We start from the raw sequence: 19,737 nt of genomic DNA on the forward strand, positions 1-19,737 counted from the left end.
CCCCAAACAGGAAAAAAAAATGTATTTAATACTTTAACAAAATGCAAAATAAAGTACCCAAGTTACAAAACATAAATTCCTTTGGTTCAGTAATCACACCACTATTCTTACCTTCCAATGGCTACAGACATCATCCCCTAGAAGTGAAGTCACACCATGCCCCTCGTACTGAAGACATCATGCCAAAACTGTCTCACACACCCCACCGTTCAGGGGAACTGCTGGCGACTTACATGAGGTTGGGCTGTGGGGTAGGAGAAAGGGGAAAGGGAGACCCCACACATGCAAACAAGTTGGCGGGGGGAGTTCTCTGCTGGGTCACTGCAGTAGGAGTCACACCCCTGTACATGCTACATGAGGCTGAGGCCCTTGGTACAATCACATATAAATACACAGTTCAGCCACCCTGAGTGTTCCCAGGGAGAACAGAAACAAACAAACACAGAGAAGCAGGGAGAGAAGCGGCGGCAACAAGAGGCAGATCACAGAATACCAGAGAACATCCAGCCCAAATCCTTAGTTTTACAGATGGGGCGAATGAGGCCTAGAGAAATCAAGTGTCTTACCAAGAGACACACGATTCACGGCTGTCAGTATTAGAACTCCATACTTCCTTTCAGTATGAGCGAGAAGAGAACAGGATGGACAAGAAATTGCTGGGCCGCTAAGGCAGGGCCCAGAGCCGGGCTCTCAGTGCAGTTCTTCTGCCTTTTGGGAAGAGCGCCTATGTGGTCGTAAGGCTTTCCTGGGTGTCTCCCGAACTCTCAAGCACCAGGGGTTTTCTGGGTCTTTTTGGGGTCCCTGTGGCTCTGGGACTGAGGGACCCAAAGAAACTGAGAGCCAGGGACCAGGAAAGAAGATAATGGTCTCTTAACTGCTCCCCAACGATCTTAAAAGAGTCATAATCAGCTCAGAATACAAATGTAGCCATCTTGGTCGCAGCTACCGTCACCTAACTGGGCACAGAAAGAGGAATCATGGAGCTGGATTCTGCTGAAAGCTGAAAACGGAATAGGAGTTGGCAAAGCACACTCTATTTTCTATCTAGCTGAAAGTAGGCATTTAATAGATACTTGAAGGAGTAAGAGAATAAATGAATACACGGAGACAATGAATGTTTGTTTCCATGAGAGATACTGGTTCTGTTACAGAGCCTTACTGAGGGCACTTCGGGGGTACACCTTGAGCCGCTCTGCTGGACTGTGCGGGTATCACACTGTAGCCCTCGCAAAGGAAATACAGGAGAGTCAGCGCAGCTTTGAGGAACTGAATCAAATAATACAATTTGTCTGATTGGTAGAGATCTGGGGAAAAGGCAGGAAGCCATCCCTAAAGCAGCTGTTTTCTTTCACTTCTTTCTTCTCCCCGGTTCATGAACACAGTACACCAGATCCCAGAGCCATGAAGATGGAACCGCCGACACATCTCAAAACATGCATTTAAGTGGTTCAAGCAACCTCTCACCGGCCTGTCCCCTCCCAGCAGTCACTTCTTAGACAGGGAGGCAGCAGTCGACTGTGACAGCGAGATCTGACTGCACTTCTCAAAGATGACCTCGGCTGAGAGTTTAGGCAGCCCCTGATCCAGAGGGCACTCATCCACCAAGCTGTTCATGGGCGTGGGGGGCAGTGGCGGCTCCTCCTCATCTTGACTCAGTCCTGGAACCAGGGAGTTACCTGCCCTGTCCAATTCCTTGTCTGCCTGCTCCCTGCACACACCCTCTGTCTCAGGCTGTCCTGAAGGGATCTTCATGGAGTCAAAATATGCTGACAGGGCCTCCTGGAGCAGAGGCAGAAGTTTCTTCCGAGAGACCTGGGTGTTGCCCTGAAGATAGGCTTGGAGGTGAGGGTGGGTGCTTGGGGCAGGGGTCAGCTTCAGGGATGGAGAGTGGGAGCGTTCCAGCACTCCACAGATCTAAAGAGGGGACAAGACAGGAGATGGTACATAAGGTGGGGAAGAAACAGCTGCGGTTTCTAAGTTAGAGGCTTCTCTGACAGAGAAAACATTTTTTTTTAAATTAAATCATCCAGAGTTCAATACTATTGCTTCAAAAAAAGGCACATTAGCTAATACACACATAGTATTGGGAAACAGAAGAAACATTTGAGATCATATTTCGTTTTTTTGATAAGTAAACCGAAGCCTGAAGAGATTAATATCTTGAGCAAAATCACGTAGATGATAGGAGACTCTCAACCACAACCCAGGACCTGGGGTTGTTTCAAGCGCTTAAAAACTTGATCTCCATCCTTAGCTGCAAGGGGACAAGCATCTAGGCTGAGGTCAGGGGCAAGACAGAGGCAGAAAGAAGGAACAGATCAAAGCGGGGGGAGAAGGAATGCCAGGCATGGTGCCGAGTCTGACCATTTACAAATACCCTCTCATCTAATCGTCACCGCTACCTTATAAGATCGGTATTAGCAGTGCCCTCATTTATAGGTAGGGAAACAGAGGCTTAGATGGATTAAGTAACTTGCCTAAGGTCATAGTTTGAATGAAGCAAAGCTGACACTTGAACCCAGGTCTGCCACCAAAGCCAGTGTTCTTTTTTTTTTTTTTTTTTAAGATTTTATTTATTTATCAGAGAGAGAGAGAGAGCCAGCGAGAGAGGGAACATAAGCAGGGGAAGTGGGAGAGAAGAAGCAGCCTCCCAGCGGAGGAGCGCGATGTGGGACCCGATCCCAGAACGCCGGGATCACGCCCTGAGCCGAAGGCAGACGCCCAACCAGTGAGCCACCCAGGCGCCCCCAAAGCCAGCGTTCTAAATCACTCTTTTTCTATCATTTCTACCACAGGAGGAAGAGGAGAAGGTAGGGCACACTGTGAGAAGAGGGGTGCAGTGGGGGAGCCTTCAGCTATCTGCATAGCTTCAGAGGACAGCACAGACGGGATGTGGTGGGGAGAAGGCGGGGACATTCTGGAAGGCAGGAGGCACTTCTTACGGCCAAAGCACCCTTTCCTCCATGACATGATGAGGAAGAGCCGCCGTTGGCTGAGTGCCTACTCTGTGCCCAGCAATGTGCTTTCCGCACACTCTTGTGTTTCAGGATCACATCGGACTAACCAGCGGGTGTTATTATGCCGTGTACAGACTCAGAAGCCAACTGACTTGCCTGAGCTCAAGGAGCAGGTAAGTGGCAAATCTGGGGCGTCTGCCTTCTAAAGCTGTGGTTCTTGGGGCGCCCAGGGGGCTCAGCTGGTTAAGCGTCTGCCTTCAGCTCAGGTCATGATCCTGGGATCCAGGGATCAAGCCCCGAATTGGGCTCCCTCTCAGCAAGGAGTCTGCTTCTCCCTCTCCCTCTGCCTGCTGCTCCCCCTGCTTGTGTGCGCGCACTTTGTCAAATAAATAAATAAAGCTGTAGTTCTTTCCACAGTGCCAAACTACCTTCCACTGAATGAAATTACATTTGCTTCCAGAAAAGAAGAAAGGGTGACATACCTTCTATGGATGCAAAAGATTAGCTCACTGTATGCAGACCAGTCTTTGGCAGTCCTCACACAGCCCAGGAAACCCCAAACATTCCTGGACTGTCTTAAGCCCACTTCTAAATTCTTCCCTGGGCTAATCAGTAACCAACAGAGGAAAAGACAGGGAAGAGTGGCCAAACAGATGAGGGAAGAAAACAAACCTGCTCTTGGATTCCTTCTCTACAGAGTTAGTAGTTCCTCCCTGCATCGTTAAGTAGTAGAAAAGGCTTCTCTCGTGTTTCCGATTTTCAAGGCAATAGGGTAAAAAGAAAGGGACTGATTTTCAGGGATGAGGAATTAATGATTAGACCAAGAACTGAGTTTAAACTCCAGATTTATAACACTGCTTTTTAATCCGATTTCAAGGTCCTTCTAAACAGGAACTATGTCTCTAATTTTCTTTGGAATCTTTCTTTCTCAACAGTATGATTAAGGATATTCACATATAGAGAGAATGGGGAAAAGCAAGGAGGGAAGATTCTGGAAATAGGTCAAGGGACTTCTGTGTAAATACAAGAACCAAGGGGTGCCTGGGTGGCTCAGATGGTTGAGCTCCTGCCTTCAGCTCGGGTCATGATCTCCAAGTCCTAGGATAGAGCCCCATGTCGAGCCCCCTGTTGGGCTCCCAGCTCAGTGGGGAGCCTGCTTCTCCCTCTCCTCCTGCCTCTCCCCCTGGCTTATGCTCTCTCTTTGACTCTCTCTCAAATGAATAAATAAAACCTTTAAAAAAACAAAAACAAAAAACAAAAACAAAACAAAAAAACCAGAACCAAGGACAGATCTTTTTTTTTTCTTTTCTAAAGATTTTATTTATTTATTTATTTATTTGACAGAGATAGAGACAGCCAGCGAGAGAGGGAACACAAGCAGGGGGAGTGGGAGAGGAAGAAGCAGGCTCATAGCAGAAGAGCCTGATGTGGGGCTCGATCCCACAACGCCGGGATCACGCCCTGAGCCGAAGGCAGACGCTTAACTGCTGTGCCACCCAGGCGCCCCTGATCTTTTTTTTTCTTAAAGACTAATTTATTTATTTGAGAAAGAGAGAAAGAGAGCGTGCAAGAGCATCTGTGTGCCTGCACGAGGAGGGGAGGGGCAGAGGGAGAGAATCTCAAGCAGACCTCCCACTGAGCACTGAGCCTGATAGGGGGCTCCACCCTACAAACCATGAGGTCAGACCTGAGCGGAAATCAAGGGTCATATAATACACTCAACAGACTGAGCCACCCAGGTTCTCCCCAAGGACAGGTCTTTACAGCACAGGCTGGTGCTTACAAGCAGAGCTCTGTAGGGACCTCAGGCTGGAGAAGGGACAGACTCACCTTCATTCGGAGTGTTGCATGGGGACAGAAAATAGCCAGCTGCCGCACTGGCTCATTGTGAGTGTTGAAAAAGATAGTCATGGTGACCAGAACATCACAGTTGTGAGCCTGGCAGAAAGCATGGAGATCTGCAATGAGGCCAGACCTCTGCAGAAAGGCCTGAAAGAGAAGAAACGAGGCAGTGATAAGGGCTACAGCTGGCTCCTCCTTGTCACCAGCAACAAAACATGCTCACAAGGGGCTTCTTTCCATGTTAACCTGGGGCTTGTACTCCATAAAAAAGGTATCTCATATTTACTGTGTTACCTATGTCCTGGGAAGCAGTACATAGAACAGGGAGAATACAGGTTTTGGGTTCAGACAGAATTGGCTTGCAATCAGCTCTATCAAGGACTTACATTAATCTCCTTGCAGTTAAGTTTCCTCATTTGTAAAATGAGGATAAAACCTTTACCAAATGTGATTGTTTTAAAACTTACAGCATATGATCATGTATGGAATACGCCTGGCATGTCCAAGGCTCTCCTGCTCTTGCCATCAGACACGCAAGGCCTTTGCCTCGGAGGTATTTTTATTCTAAAACCGAACAATGGGGGCATACAAGTAACAACAGACACAGGACAACCGTATCCTTGGCTCTTCGTTCTTTGCCAATCTCAGCTCTTCTCCAAAGTCTCATGTAGTATTTTCTCTACTGAGCAATACCACCAGCTATTTCAGATCAGGGCTTTGCTCTATCCTTGGCATTTCTAATGTGTCGATTTGTACTGTGTCAATTTATGCTACTTGGCAAGCCTTCTCTGTTCTTATGTTTGTTTCTCAAATGAGGCAGCGAGGGAGGAGACCGGGCTCCTTTGTTTTATTGAAATTATTTAGTATTTTTACATAGTATTCAGCAGAAATCTGTACAGACTATGAGGGAATGTGTTCAGATCGGGTTGTCAAATGATTTACATCAATATGACATGGAACCAGGCAGTAAAATACCATTATCAAAGTTCTATTCAGTCACCCACTCAACAAAATTCACTGAGCACCCACTGCTGCCAGGCGCTGCCAAAGGTGCTAGAGATACAGCAGAAACAAAAGAAACAGGGTCCCACCCCGGTAAAGCTGATAAACTACCAGAGGAATATAGACAATAAACAAGGAAACCATGTAATTGATTATTTTAGTCCATTAAGTTCTACGAACAAAATTCAATAATCGTTAGAGATTTTTGAGTGCAGAGGATATTATGTCAGTTACAGTGGTCAGGAAAAACCTCTTAAAAGAGGAGACATCTGAATTAAGACCTGAGTGATAAGAAAGAGCCAGCTCTGCAAAGGGAAAAGCCAGTGCAAAGGCTCTGAGGTGGGAATGAGCTTAATGGTTCCACAGAACAGAAAGAAAATTAGTATGGGTGCAACACCGTGAGTGTGGGAGTGGGGCTGGAAGGACTCGAGGTCAGAGAGAGAGAGACGAGGGCCAGATCAAGGAGGGCCCTCTAAACCACAGCAGGGCCTTTACATTCTATTAGGAATGCAATGAGGGGCGCCTGGGTGGCTCAGTCGGTTAAGCATCTGCCTTCAGCTCAGGTCATGATCCCAGGGTCCTGGGATGGAGCCCTGCGTTGGGAACCCTGCTCAGCAGGGGGTCTGCTTCTCCCTCTCTCTGTCTCCCGATTCCCGACTGTGTGCTCACACGTGTGCGCTCTCTCTTTCTCTGATAAATAAATAAATAAATATATTTTAAAAAAAAAAGGAATGCAATGAAAAGGCAGCTGAGGGAGAGGGCTGATGTGATCGACTTACATCTTTTTTGTTTTGTCGTTTTTTTTCGGGTTTACATCTCATAAAGAGATCACTCTGGCTGCTGTGGGGAGAATGGTTTGTAGGGTGCAAAAGCAGAAGCAGGGAAACCACTATACAGCCTATCATGGTGGTGCAGTGAGAGGTCATAGACTGTGGGAGTGACAGCAGACATGACAAAAGGTACATAGGTACAAGACAGATTACAGAGGGGAGCTAGGAGTGAGGGGCACGGTTATGCACATAACTGCGGGCTTTCTCTCCCCACCCACAACTGCACCTTGCTTTTACCTCCAAATCCATATATATTGCACTAATGGCCACCTTGGTGCCTTGTCTGGAGATGGTCTTCTGGTCCTTTCTCAGCATCTGCTCAGTGCTCAGTCCTAGACAAAGGATGTGAGACCAGGGGTCAAACAAGAGAGCCCAGGGTCCCCAGACCAGGAAGGTGAGGACACCTAGACGGGTCAAGGATGAGGAAAAACACAGCCTCTCTTTGGGGGTAATGAATAGGGGCAATAACCAACAATGTAATTATGTAATAAAAAATTATTTTAAATAACTGAGTCACAATAGTTGCCATTTCCCCTTTCTGCATAGTTTTGACTTTCTACAAGAACATGTGGCACTTCGCTTTCCTTTTATGTCAACAGGTGGTATCTGGGTAAAAAATTACGGAATTTTTTTTTCTTCTTCTTTGGCTTTGTATGTTCACCCTCCATGTTTCTTCTGTTTCCCTAAACAATCACCTAGACCTCACTCAGATGATTTGGTATTCCTTCAGCAGATTTTACCTATGTACCTATGTTCTCTGATTAGACCAGAAACCTGACACTCATACATCCCTCTTCTTCCTACCCAACAGCCAGGATACAACGATCTAGTAAATGGTCCACGAGTTCACGATCAGACCCGCATTCTACCTCGGTTCTCTCTGCTCTAAAGCTGAAAGCATTATGCATGCTCTGAAACTGTTTTAATGGCATTCCAGAACACAATGAGCCATCAGGGCGCATGGGCGGCTCAGTCAGTTCAGCAGCAGACTCTTGATTCTGGCTCAGGTCTTGATCTCAGGGTCACGAGATTGAGCCCACTTTGGGCTCCGTGCTGAGCGTGGAGCCTACTTAGGATTTTCTCTCCCTCCCCTACTCTGCGCACTGGCTCCCTCTCTTTCTCTCTTAAAAAAAAGGAAGAAAGAGGAGGAGGGTGAGGATACAATGAACAAGTCTCACCCCTGTTTCCTCCCGTGGAAGGGAGAGAAGTCAGTTTACTGCCTCATACCTGATACATCAAACTTTGCCTTTTGTAGAGAGTCAAAGATGTCATTTCTCTTGGGCAGATCTGGGAAGAGGGACTCCAGTTTCTCCACATATTTGCTGTCTTTTGGGGTTGCCTTTCCAACTTTCAGGTCCATGTTGACACAATCCAGGATGATTGTTCCTGTGGAGACGAGACAGAACTCAAATCCTATGTCCTTCCATTCCCGATCACTAGAACACACATAACCCTCAAGCCAGATGGACATAATACAGAGAAGACCGTGTGGCAAACTCACTGAAAACGAAACAAGAAACTGGGACTATGTCTTGAGTAAGACCTCCCAAATCCAAATTAAAATGTAGGCAGGAAAATGGGGGAAAGGCAGAAAGGGTGCCTGAGCACCCCAATCCTCAGAGATCTTGAAACCAAGTCAGAGAGAGATGACCTCCCTTCTGCAGGCCAAATTCCATTAAAGAAACTTAGAAGTCAGAAGAGATAGTCTAGTCCAATTCTCTCTCTCTCACTCTTTTTTTTTTTACAAATGGAGAACATGAGAACAAGAAAGGTTAAGAAACTTGCTCAAGGTCATGTAACTACCTCTTGGATAGGAATGGTGTTAGAATCTGTTCCCTGCTTCTTTGGCTGCTTCTCTTCCCATCATATAATTCTGCAGCAGGCAGCTTCTAGGTCTGTTGTCCTGTGCTTCCTTTCTGCTTTCACCACAGCCTTTTTTTTTTTTTTTAGGTTTTATTTATTTATTTGACACAGAGAGAGACAGCGAGAGAGTGCGGGAGTGGGAGAGGGAGAAGCAGGCTTCCCGCTGAGCAGGGAGCTGATGTGGGGCTTGATCCCAGGACCCTGGGACCATGACCTGATCCAAAGGCAGACGCTTAACGACTGAGCCACCCAGACGCCCCTCACCATAGCCTTTTAATGCCTAATTGTCCCCTGAAAGGACCCAGCCTTTGAAATGACAGGATAGCTTGCAGAGGCTATGATCAAGCTGGAAGTCTAGACCTTCCCACTCTCAGGGTGCCTGGGTGGCTCAGTCGGTTAAGTGTCTGCCTTCACCTCAGGTCACGATCCCAGCATCCTGGGATAGAATCCCTACTGAGCAGGGAGCCCGCTTCTCCCTCTCCTGCTCCCCCTGCTTGTGCTCGCTCGCTCTCTCTCTGACAAACAAACAAATAAAAATCTTAAAAAAAAAAAAAAAAAAAAAAAGAACGAGGAACTAGACTTAAAAAAAAAAAAAGACTTTCACTCTCCTAACCCTAAAGCCAACCTTACCGTGCAGAAGGGCTGCAGTTTGCCTGTCCAAGATCTCTGGCGCCCCCTGCAGGATTCTCTCGGTCACCAGCGTAGCGCAGGACCCCACCAGCTCCACGGAAACGTGGCAGGGAGGGCAGTGCTGGTGCTCGACGGGCCGATGGTCTAGCACCTCCGCTACCGCCTCCTCCAGGGCTGCGTCACCTCTGTGTGGGAAAGCGGGTGTGGGGAAAAGAGAAAGAAAGGTAGGTGGGGGCGCTCCAGCCCGTTCTAACCAAATCTCCACCCTAAGGAAAATGCACACTTTGGGCAAACATTCAGAACTTTGGGCACGTCTACCTCTGCCTCACTGTTCTCAATTCTTCTCTTTCATGTTGTAACTGAAGTCATCTTTAAATAGTGGATAAGTGAATTTGGTGAAGTATCGGCTACAAGTACCTTATCTGCGTATTTGATGTCCTTCCGAGTTGCCTTTCTGATTGACACACCCTTGGCATCCAACGTCTAAGTCTCTCCTGTCATCTCAATCCACTTAATACCCAAATTCCATGCAGTTCACCAGATTCTATGGCTTCTCTCCCCCCCCCAAGGCTTCTATCTTAATCCGAATCCATCCCCTCCTTTCAAAGCTCTGCTACTGCCTTATTCTAGGTCCTCAATCTCTCTCACCTGGATTATTCCAACAGTTTCCTAACCAAAGACCTACTCCTGATCTCGGGCCCCCCAAGCTGTCCTCCACAAAGCTGCTGAATGATCATTTGAAAAATGCAGATTTGATTCTGTTTGGATCTGGAATAAATATAACTCACAATAGTTCCCCACGACCCTAACATCAAGTCTAGTGCCACAGGGTCTCCATGATCTGGCCCCCACCGACCTCCCTAGTCTCACCTCTTCCTCTGTTCTACTTCTCCGTCACATTTTATGCTCCAGCCATGCAAAACAAATCCCAGTTCTCCCAATTCACCATGCTATTTCAGGCCTGCCTGCCTTTGCTTATATTAATTCCTTTCCCCACCTGGATGCGCTTCCTAACTCCCTCACCTCCCCACTCCAGGAGCAAACACTCAAGAGTGAGATCAAGGGTCAGATCTCTTAGGAAACCTTTCCTCCTCACACCCTCCACTCCCTTTGAGCATATTTAACGCCCCGTCCTTCGTGCGCCTCTTGTCCTCTGGAGTGCCGGTTACCACACACTTCCACCACCCCGCACAGTGCAACTAACGAGATATTGCCTTATGGAGGGAACAATTTTGCTTTTCTTTTTTTTTTAAAGATTTTATTTATTTGACAGAGAGAGAGAGACAGCCAGCGAGAGAGGGAACACAGCAGGGGGAGTGGGAGAGGAAGAAGCAGGCTCCCAGCGGAGGAGCCCGATGTGGGGCTCGATCCCAGAACGCCGGGACTACGCCCCGAGCCGAAGGCAGACGCTTAACAACCGCACCACCCAGGCGCCCCTTGCTTTTTAAATATTAAAAATAGAGTTGCAACCACTATTCAAAGGCTTCTATAACAACAAATCTGCCACAAAATAATGATACCAAAGGGAGATTTAAATGATTTCTGAGTTCTCCTTTAGTTTGACCATATCATGTTTCTATTTCTTTTTGTTACTTGGATAACTGGAGAACTGACATTTTCTGTTGATTTTCTACATCTGAGATAACCCAGCAATTATAATTAGCCTGTGAGATCCCTGAGAGCAGAAATTCTTTCTTCCTCTCTTTATTTCTTACTCATCAGAGCTCAACATGGCACGCGATAAAAATCAGCTTAACTTCCTTCTACTTACTTGGGTAAGACATGATGGTCAACAAGGATAAGGGTGAGTTGGCCGGCCTGGTGCAAGGCATGGAGGTCAATCTCATCCCGGAAAATCAAGAGGGACTCTGGAATGTTAATCTTCTGAAGGAAGAAGACATTGTCGCCTCGCAGAGGTAGCTCAGAACGATTTATATTTAAGACTGGCACAAAGACTTCCTCAGCCTCTGTTGTCTGGATAAGGAAAGTGAAAAGCACACATGGCAATGTTTTGGAATAAACAGGAAAAATAACAACATTATTGGGACCAAAGGAGATGTGATCTTGGGTAAGTCACTGCCCTTCTCAAAGCCACAATTACCCAGTTGATACAAATAAAAGGACAACTCTTGCCATCTGTCCCTCTTAGCATAACACGAAGGTCAGCAAGATAACTCGTGGAAAAGACCTAGTTCCAGGTGCTGCTGAGAAGGGATTATCAGTCCTCAAGAGCTGACCTGGGCCTGAGATCACTGGTACCCAGAAGAACTCAATAATCAACTGTTTGAATATTGCTTTATGATTTACAAATCCTTCAGAATACATTTACTCATTGACCCTCCCAGCAACATTGCAAAATAGCATCATTTCAGATTCTACAGACAGTGACCCGAGACTCAGCAAAGTCAAGGAATTCAACTGACCCAAGACCAAATAGTGTTAAGTGGCAGAGCTGGGTCTTGCATTCAGATCTTTTCGTTCTAAGGGACTCTGCTGCTAAGCACTCACCTTTGCCAGGTAAAAAGCCAGGGCAAGAGCTGACACCATGGAGTCCAAGTCACAGGCTTCATTTCCCAGCACAACGTGTAGCGGCCGGGACTCCTGGTGAGGAAGGAGAATGGGACACTAGCAGAAGCATCTCTATTTCCATTTACCTTATACGTGAGCAGGGCTTCACACACCTCTTCTCACTGATTTTCACAGAGGAGGTAGGTCAGATAATCTTACAGGTCCTCATTTCATGGATGAGGATATTGGCTGAGAGGCCAACCATGTTTAGCTAAGCATCCCACATGTATCCAATAAGTACAAGAGTGCCCCTTCTTCTACTACACCATCTCCTTGATTGCCAACTTAAAGAAGAACAGCAGTAAATGATTCTCTAACTTCTTATGCTTCTCTGGGCACTCGAGAAATCAAAGGTAGAGCAATTGAGGTGGCTGACGTAGTCGAGCCATGTCAACCCCCGTTTGTTGTTTGTTCCCCGACCCCGGCCATTTTCAAAATAGGGAAAAGCATCCTTACAGTTCTAAATCATAAGAGGTGAAGAGCTCTTGAAAATAAACGGAAAAATAAAATCTAGCCCACGATCCAGTTATCCAGCCCAAGAAAACTCCCCCAGCCCAGAGAAGCCTATGATAACCAGATACAACAACACTCTCACCACCCAGGACACAGATCCTTCCCCACCAGGTTCAGATTAAAACAAGAACAGCTGCTGCTGCTGGAACTTTTATTTTTACAATTTGTTTTTATCATTTATTATTATTTTTTACATAATCTCCACACCAAATGTGGGGCTCGAACTCATGAGCCTGAGATCAAGAGCTGCAAGCCCCAACGAGCCAGCCAGGTGCCCTGGAACTTTTATTTTCAAAGCTTTGAAAAGTCCGGCTAGTAATAAGAACTGTGGAAGGAAGGATATCTGCTGTTACTAACCTTGTTCCCTTGCATCTCCCTGGCTATCAGAGTCTTAAATAAAATACATTAAAAACACAGTGCCCACAACAGCAGAGACAAAGCAGGGTTTTGCTTTCTTTGGAAACATTTATTTTATTGAGTGTGCCACGCATTGCTCTAATATTTTTACACGCATAAACTAACCATTTAATCTTCGAAACAACCCAAAGAGGTAGGTACTTTAAGAATTATTATTTCAGGGACGCCTGGGTGGCTCAGTCAATGAAGCGTCTGCCTTTGGTTCAGGTCATGATCCCAGGGTCCTGGGATCGAGTCCTGCATCGGGCTCCCTGCTCAGCAGGGAGTCTGCTTCTCCCTCTCCCTGCTGCTCCCCCTGCTTGTGCTCTCTCTCTGACAAACAAACAAATAAAAAATCTTAAAAAAGAAAAAAAAAGGAATTATTATTTCATTCCAGGAATGAGCATTCTGCCAGATACAATGAGACCCTGAAGTCCATGGCTCAGCTTAAGGCACAAGAATTCTCTCTTACCAGTTTACTTTTGAACTTCTATCTCAGCCTGCCTCTGACAGAGGAAGGCGTAAGAGACAAAATGAAACATCAGTTATAGCAGAGTCTCCTAATTTCAGTACTATTGGCATTTTGGACTGGATCATTCTTTGTTGTGGGTGGGGGCTGTGCTGTGCGAGGGAGGGCGTCTGGCAGCATCCCCGGACTCTACCCACTAGATGCCAGTAGCACCCTCAGGCATGACAATCAAAAATGTCTCCAGATTTGCCAGATATTCCGGGGAGAGGGGGAGGGGGCAAAAATCACCACAAGCTGAGAACTACTGGGTTGCAGACGGGTGAAAATCCGAACACTCTGACTTCTTCAATCAGGAAAGATTTGCTAGATGGAAGAGTTTCAAAAAGTAGTAAAGGGGTTCAGGGGAGCAAAACATAGCAATCAACAGTTATCAAGTAATGTAACTGTAGGAGGAAAGGGAATCTTGGGGCGCCTGGGTGGCACAGCGGTTAAGCGTCAGCCTTTGGCTCAGGGCGTGATCCCGGCGTTGTGGGATCGAGCCCCACATCAGGCTCCTCCGCTATGAGCCTGCTTCTTCCTCTCCCACTCCCCCTGCTTGTGTTCCCTCTCTCGCTGGCTGTCTCTATCTCTGTCAAATAAATAAATAAAATCTTAAAAAAAAAAAAAAGGAAAGGGAATCTCAGCAAACCTAGACTCATCTTACCTATTTGGCTGTTACCCACTCCCCTCCCTCCCCCAGAAAGCTACAGCCAGAAAGGTACAATTTTACAAGACTTCTGGTGGCATAAATTGCCCTATCCAGTGAATAGATAGAGTTTTTTTTTTTTAAGTTTTATTTATTTAAGTCAATCTCTACACCCAACATGGGGCTCAAACTCACAACCCAGAGATCAAGAGTCACTTGCTCTTCCGACTGAGCCAGGCAAACGCCCTGGTTTTTGTTTTTAAACCACCTTTTGGGGCACCTGAGTGGCTCAGTCGTTAAGCGTCTGCCTTCGGTTCAGGTCATGATCCCAGGGTCCTGGGATCGAGCCCAGCATGGGCTCCTTGCTAGGCGAGCCTGCTTCTCCCTCTCCCTCTGCCTGCTGCTCCCCCTGCTGTGCTCTCTCTCTGTCAAGTGAATAAATAAAATCTATAAAAAAAACAAAACAAAACCAAAACCCACCTTTTCCCACATCTCCTATTCCCAACCCTCCAGAGAAGTACAAAAGGCAGAGGTTACCTGTCAAGGTTTTGCAGAAAGGACCTCTGGGGAAAGTCCGCCCTTAGGTTCTTCCCTGCACCCATTTCTCTAAGCCTACATTACATGGGTGGCAGCCCAGACCCGCTCATACTGAACAGTAGGGGAGAGCAGAGATTTTCAATATTACCTCTTTTCCTACAGAATACGAGAATTCAGTCCTACAGTAACTCCTGTAACTTGCAATTCCTCCTCCTGGTACCAGAGAAAGCCCCCCTGTTTCCTGGATACCAAGAACCGCCCAGATGGCTGCGGACCAAAGTGACAACAAAGCACTTGAGGTGAGTAGCTGCAGATAAAGTGCTCACTGAAGCAGTAAGGCGGGCCCCCCGCTCCCTAGAAAGGGCACTGCGTCATAAACACGCACGGCCATATGGTCCTGACGCTGGAGAGAAAAGGGGCGAGGAACGGAGAAACGGCAGAGCAAGCGGGACAGACCTAGAGCTGGGCCCCCGAAGAAACTTTCCCAAAGTCCCTCACATTAGTGCTGCTTCCGCTGCATCAGGACCGGTCAGATCCCCAGAGTGGAGAGAAGGCCAAGCAGAAAGGCAGAACGTAGGGACCAGGGGCGCCTGGGTGGCACAGCGGTTAAGCGTCTGCCTTTGGCTCAGGGTGTGATCCCGGCGTTATGGGATCGAGCCCCACATCGGGCTTCTCCACTATAAGCCTGCTTCTTCCTCTCCCACTCCCCCTGCTTGTGTTCCCTCTCTCGCTGGCTGTCTCTGTCTCTGTCGAATAAATAAATAAAATCTTAAAAAAAAAAAAAAAAAAAGAACGTAGGGACCACATAGAACTCTGTGACTCTGAGGAGAAATGAAATCCACAGGAAAGTGAATAACTCATCCCTTGCTCAGGCAAGCCTAGAGAGCATCCAAGAGGAATGAATACAAAAGGAGTCCTTTGGGACTTTTGCCATGGCTTGGAACAGGACTGAGCAGGGGCTGTGGTGGCCTTCCTCTCCTTGCTGGGGCCCACCATCACCCCAGCCTGTCCGGTCTACTCACCACCCACAAAACGTGCTGTGCATGCTCCCAGGTCTGCCCTTGGCGCACTTTGTTCTTCTCTGTCAGAAAGCAGCACAACTGCCATTTGAAGAGACCACAGACTAGGGTTGAATCCTGGCTCTGCTGCTGCTGGTTTGTTTTTTTTTTTTAAAGGTTTTATTTATTTATTTGACAGAGAGAGAGAGCACAAGCAGGGGGAGCAACAGAGGGAGAGGGAGAAGCAGGCTCCCCGCTGAGCAAGGAGCCGGATGCGATGTGGGGCTCAATCCCAGGACCCCAGGATCATGACCTGCAAAGACGTCCAAGTCCAACCGATAGAGCCACCCAGGCGCACACCCCCCGGCTCTGCTTCTTGTTGTGGGACTTGGACCTCTCTATGCCTCATTTTTGTTTTTAAAAATGATAACACTGGGGCACCTGGGTGGCTCAGCCGTTAAGCGTCTGCCTTCGGTTCAGGTCATGATCCCAGCGTCCCGGGATCGAGCCCCGCATGGGGCTCCCTGCTCGACGGGAAGCCTGCTTCTCCCTCTCCCACTCCCCCTGCTTGTGTTCCCTCTCTCGCTTGTCTCTCTCTGTCAAATAAATAAAATCTTTAAAAAAAATAAATAAAAATAAATAAAAATGATAATACTGTAACCAATTTCATGAAGCTGTTATAAGGATTAAATGAGATAGGCCGGAAGTGCCTACTCTATAGTTGGAAAGATGAGCTGCCTTCCCTCTTCTCCTTTCTCTACCCGTCCCTCCCTCCCGGTCCATTCACGGTACCTAAAGACCGTCTCTGTGTCGCCTTCCCTGACCACCCAGGCCAGAGCAATCGTCTTCCTCCAGACCTCCAGCTTCCAGCCCTTGTGGCTTTCGCACGGAACTCCTACCTTAAGGAATTCGCTATCTTTTCATGGGCATGTATCTTAATCTCGAATAGAGCTTATGACTTCGGGGACTAAACAACAGGGACACTTTGAGAATGAAAAGGGGTGCAGTAAATGGTTATGCCCGAATAAACTAAAACTGTCCTGGGCTGCCCGACTTAGAAGGCACCCTTCTCCTCTTCATTTAGGAAAAACATGTATAACTCTTAAGCCCCCACCCCCACCCCATCCTCCACCAGCCGAAAGCACAAGCCAAACAGCCTCGCTTTTCTGACCCNCAGAGGAAGAGCGGAGGGCAGATACAGCTCTACTTAGAGCATGGGGAAACCTGAGCTGCCGATGGAAGAAATACAATCTGAGAGCCCCGAGGGAATACAAACTTTTCTTCCTAACAAAGAAACCAACCAACCAAAAAACACCCAAACGCACTAGTCACAATGACTATATCCTGATGCTCTTTGTGACCTCAATGCGGGGAGCGAGGATGGGCTGTAGGGCTGGCAAAGGCAACCACTTCCCTTCTGAGGCTGAATATGGTCTGGTGCCTCCTCTACAAAACAGTTAATGAGGGAGGAAAAAAAACGAGACAGGGAGCCTGAGACAGAGAAGCCCTCCCAGCACAGAACATGGTGCGATACTGAAAGGACTGTGGTGTCCGAAGGATAGCCAGCCACTCCCGATTCCTGCCTCACTCTCGCGTTGAGCAGCACAGATGATCTGAAGGCTGCGGAATGAATACCTACACTTGAATGCGGCTCCACCCTGAAGCAAAGGTTTTTCCCCCCGCTACTAGTGAAAGATGAGTCACCATGAATAGGACCTGTAGTTACACAGGATTTCTTTTAAATGGAACATCCTACTATCGTTGTGGCAGAGGCTGTAGAAAATTTCTCTGGTATCAGGTGCCAGAGAAAAAAATGATATCAACAGGAGAGTTGGCTGGTTATAAGCTGCCTCTATCCTGTGTAAAACTCAAGCATTCACATTTCCCGAAAAGTTAACATAGCTGAACGGAAGCCCTCACACTTAGCAGAGTCTCTGTCTAGACAATCATGTCTTTCTTTACACAAGAAACAAAAGTGCAGCCTCTGGGGAACCGGATGAGGAGAAGAAAAAAGATCTTGTTCTTTTTCATTTCATATCTTTTTTGTTATTTAGGTTTTTCACTGTGTGCATTTGCCCCTTCTGTAATTAAACGCTGTCTAAATTGTTGGCGACCACCTGTATGTCCTGCCACCAGCACCTCCACTAACATTTCTAGAGTCCGATTTTCTCATTTCTCCCAGCCCTGGCTAGGCTGTGTGATAAGAAGAACTCTAAGATACAACTTCACCTTCACAAGTTTGGAAAAAGAAAGATCTAGATCTTGCTTCTTAGGAGATGAATCCAGGCAAAAAAAAGGTCAGGATACCAGCAATACTGGAAAAATCCATTATTTTTCAGCTTCGTACTGCTGTAGGAGCTACGCTGTAACCTGGGGAGACTCTAACACGCAGCCGCTAAAGGACAGATGCATGCAATGAAAGACCATTGGTGAGATTTTGGGTCCCAGGGCTCTTTACCAAATGGTGGAAAGGAGACCCGTCCTTCGGGTTATAATGGGGGAAGAAATTCCAACTGCTTTGCACTCAGAACAGTGCCACAAAGATTCACTGGTCCTCCGATGAGCTCCCAGTGGTGCAAATCAGGGGTAACCAATCGAATTGGTTCCAAATTGCCCTATGCATTAAATCAACTTTCCCCAAATTTGTATTTCACAAGGAAAAATTTGGTGCAGTTGGCAATATTAAAATTGTCCTTTGCCCCTATACTTCATTTATGCCAGCAGCCAAGTCCGCAGAAGGAATAGGTGACTTTTAGGATTTGTTAAAGACCAGAATCTACTGGCGAGGGGAATTTGCAGAGTTTAAGACACTTCAAAAGGAAAGCATTGTCAACCATCTGTCTAGGTCTCCACATGGGCAGTGTAACTTGAAGTAGGGGGGCCAGGTGACCTAGAGCCTCTCTCTTGTCAGCTTTTTGCTGCTAACTGGGAATAGCAGCCTAATGCTGCCTGACAAGTCAGCATGGCTGGGAGATTCCAACTAGCTCAGAGCACCAAAAATAAGCCACAAAGTATTCAGGAGTCAAGCTTATAGTTTTGAATCCAAACACACTTTGCGCTTATCCCTTCTAGGCCGGGGATTCTTATGTAATTTATGTGCGTTAAGGCCAAAGGAGAAAACTGGAGGCAAAGGAATGCAAGTTTTGGGTCAACAACAGATATGCCCGCAGCATTGAGCATGTGTAGCTTCAGAACAGATTTAAAGTAAAACGTTATGGTTCTCTACTCTAGAATGAGCTCGGCCCGCCAGACAGAAACAGCTCTTCTGAGGCAATGAGGCCGGGGGCACAGGTTCCCTGTACCCCCGGGGCTCAGCTGGAGGCCAATGGCCAAGGAGGCCCGGTGAGTGGTGAACTGAAAGAGGGGCGGGGAGAAAGGGATAAATACACCTCGCGCGGCACGACAGGCGGCGGCACAGCCCTCGGAACTGACCCAGGCGACAGCGAGCACAAGCTCAGATGCAGGTCCCAGACCCACGATTCCTCCTCCCAGCTTTTGGGGAGACCCCAAAGGCAGAAGCCCCAAACCGGGAGACTGAGCAGCATTCCCCAGAGCTAGGTTCTCGTTCCTCACTCCTCCGGCCCCAAGCCTGATCTGATCCCAAGCCCCCTCCCCACAATTCCGTGTTCCCTCCCCACACAGCACTGGGGCTCCCCAGATCCCAAATCTTCGTTTTTTCTGGACCTCATGCTTCATTCCTTACGATCACAGACAGATTCGTTACCTGCAGAGCGGCTCGACAACCCTGCAGGTAGTCCTCCATGGTGAAGTACCAGGTGTGCCACCGCCCCTGGCCGTGGAGAGGTTACCAAGCGAATGCGCCCCGCCCGGGACTCAGGAGCTAGGGGCGAAAGTCAGGAGGCGGGACTCGAACCCGCCACACAGCGATTCGGCCCCAACCCCCGGAGGAAGTGCGTAATCCGGCGCTCCTGGAGTCTGACGTCGCCCCGCCCCCAGCGGCGGAGGCGGAGCTCTGCGCCCAGAGACTCACGGGACCCCCTTCCCAGCGGCGTGAAGAGGGGCGTGGCGCAGGGCGTCCTGGGAAACGTAGTCCAGGAGTTCCGAAATGGCCCCAAGAATGGAGGAAAGGAGAATTTTCCGAGATTACTCATTTGAGAGAAAATGTATATGTGTCACAGTAACCTATGTTTGTGGCATCTGAACTTTCCCTCCCGAGCGAGGCTTATAGCATCTTTCCATATGTTACACCGAGTATGTGGTTGACATCTTAAATTACAAAAGGCAAAAACTGTTCTTAGTCCTCCTTTCTCGAATTCTCCCCTTTACCAAACTGACCCATGGCGGCCAATTTTCTGCTGTCCGTGTTATAAAAACATTAGAATAATCTTTGACACCTCTTCTTTACTTAATACCTGCGGTCTCTTGACAATTCCTGCTGCTACTTCCTTTACAACTCAGGAGTCTGTTGGTCTACAGCCTTGGCAAA

General features: G+C 47.6%; 1 protein-coding gene across 4 annotated transcripts; it reads right to left on the reverse strand.

Annotated features, from left to right (window-relative positions):
• Positions 1 to 5: 5 nt before the first annotated feature.
• On the reverse strand, positions 6 to 19,366 carry PRUNE1 (prune exopolyphosphatase 1). 4 transcript variants are annotated; one of them, XM_008695685.2, is made up of 8 exons: positions 19,015 to 19,261; positions 11,633 to 11,725; positions 10,896 to 11,098; positions 9,125 to 9,309; positions 7,859 to 8,017; positions 6,869 to 6,963; positions 4,788 to 4,946; positions 6 to 1,914 (listed from the first exon to the last, which is right to left on the reverse strand). In XM_008695685.2, the coding sequence occupies exons 1-8, from the start codon at positions 19,051 to 19,053 to the stop codon at positions 1,486 to 1,488; spliced, it is 1,362 nt and encodes a 453-aa protein (XP_008693907.1). In that variant the 5' UTR covers positions 19,054 to 19,261; the 3' UTR covers positions 6 to 1,485. The 4 variants fall into 4 exon arrangements, with proteins under 4 accessions (XP_008693907.1, XP_040482711.1, XP_040482712.1 ...); XM_040626777.1 differs by lacking the exon at positions 4,788 to 4,946 and having other exon boundaries at positions 19,015 to 19,366; XM_040626778.1 differs by lacking the exons at positions 10,896 to 11,098; positions 11,633 to 11,725 and having other exon boundaries at positions 19,015 to 19,250.
• Positions 19,367 to 19,737: the final 371 nt, after the last annotated feature.

Source organism: Ursus maritimus, unplaced genomic scaffold (genome assembly GCF_017311325.1).
Source record: "Ursus maritimus isolate PB19 unplaced genomic scaffold, ASM1731132v1 scaffold_12, whole genome shotgun sequence".
In the NCBI taxonomy this organism is placed as follows: domain Eukaryota; kingdom Metazoa; phylum Chordata; class Mammalia; order Carnivora; family Ursidae; genus Ursus; species Ursus maritimus.

Bases quoted from the DNA above. Each gene is read 5' to 3' on its own strand.
- PRUNE1 (XM_008695685.2), bottom strand. From the start codon at position 19,053: ATGGAGGACTACCTGCAGGGTTGTCGAGCCGCTCTGCAG. The intron at 4,947-6,868 runs GTAAAAGCAAGG...CTTCTCTTTCAG, and splicing joins CAATATATATGGATTTGGAG to GCCTTTCTGCAGAGGTCTGG. The intron at 1,915-4,787 runs GTGAGTCTGTCC...TCCCCTCTTTAG, and splicing joins ATGCAACACTCCGAATGAAG to ATCTGTGGAGTGCTGGAACG.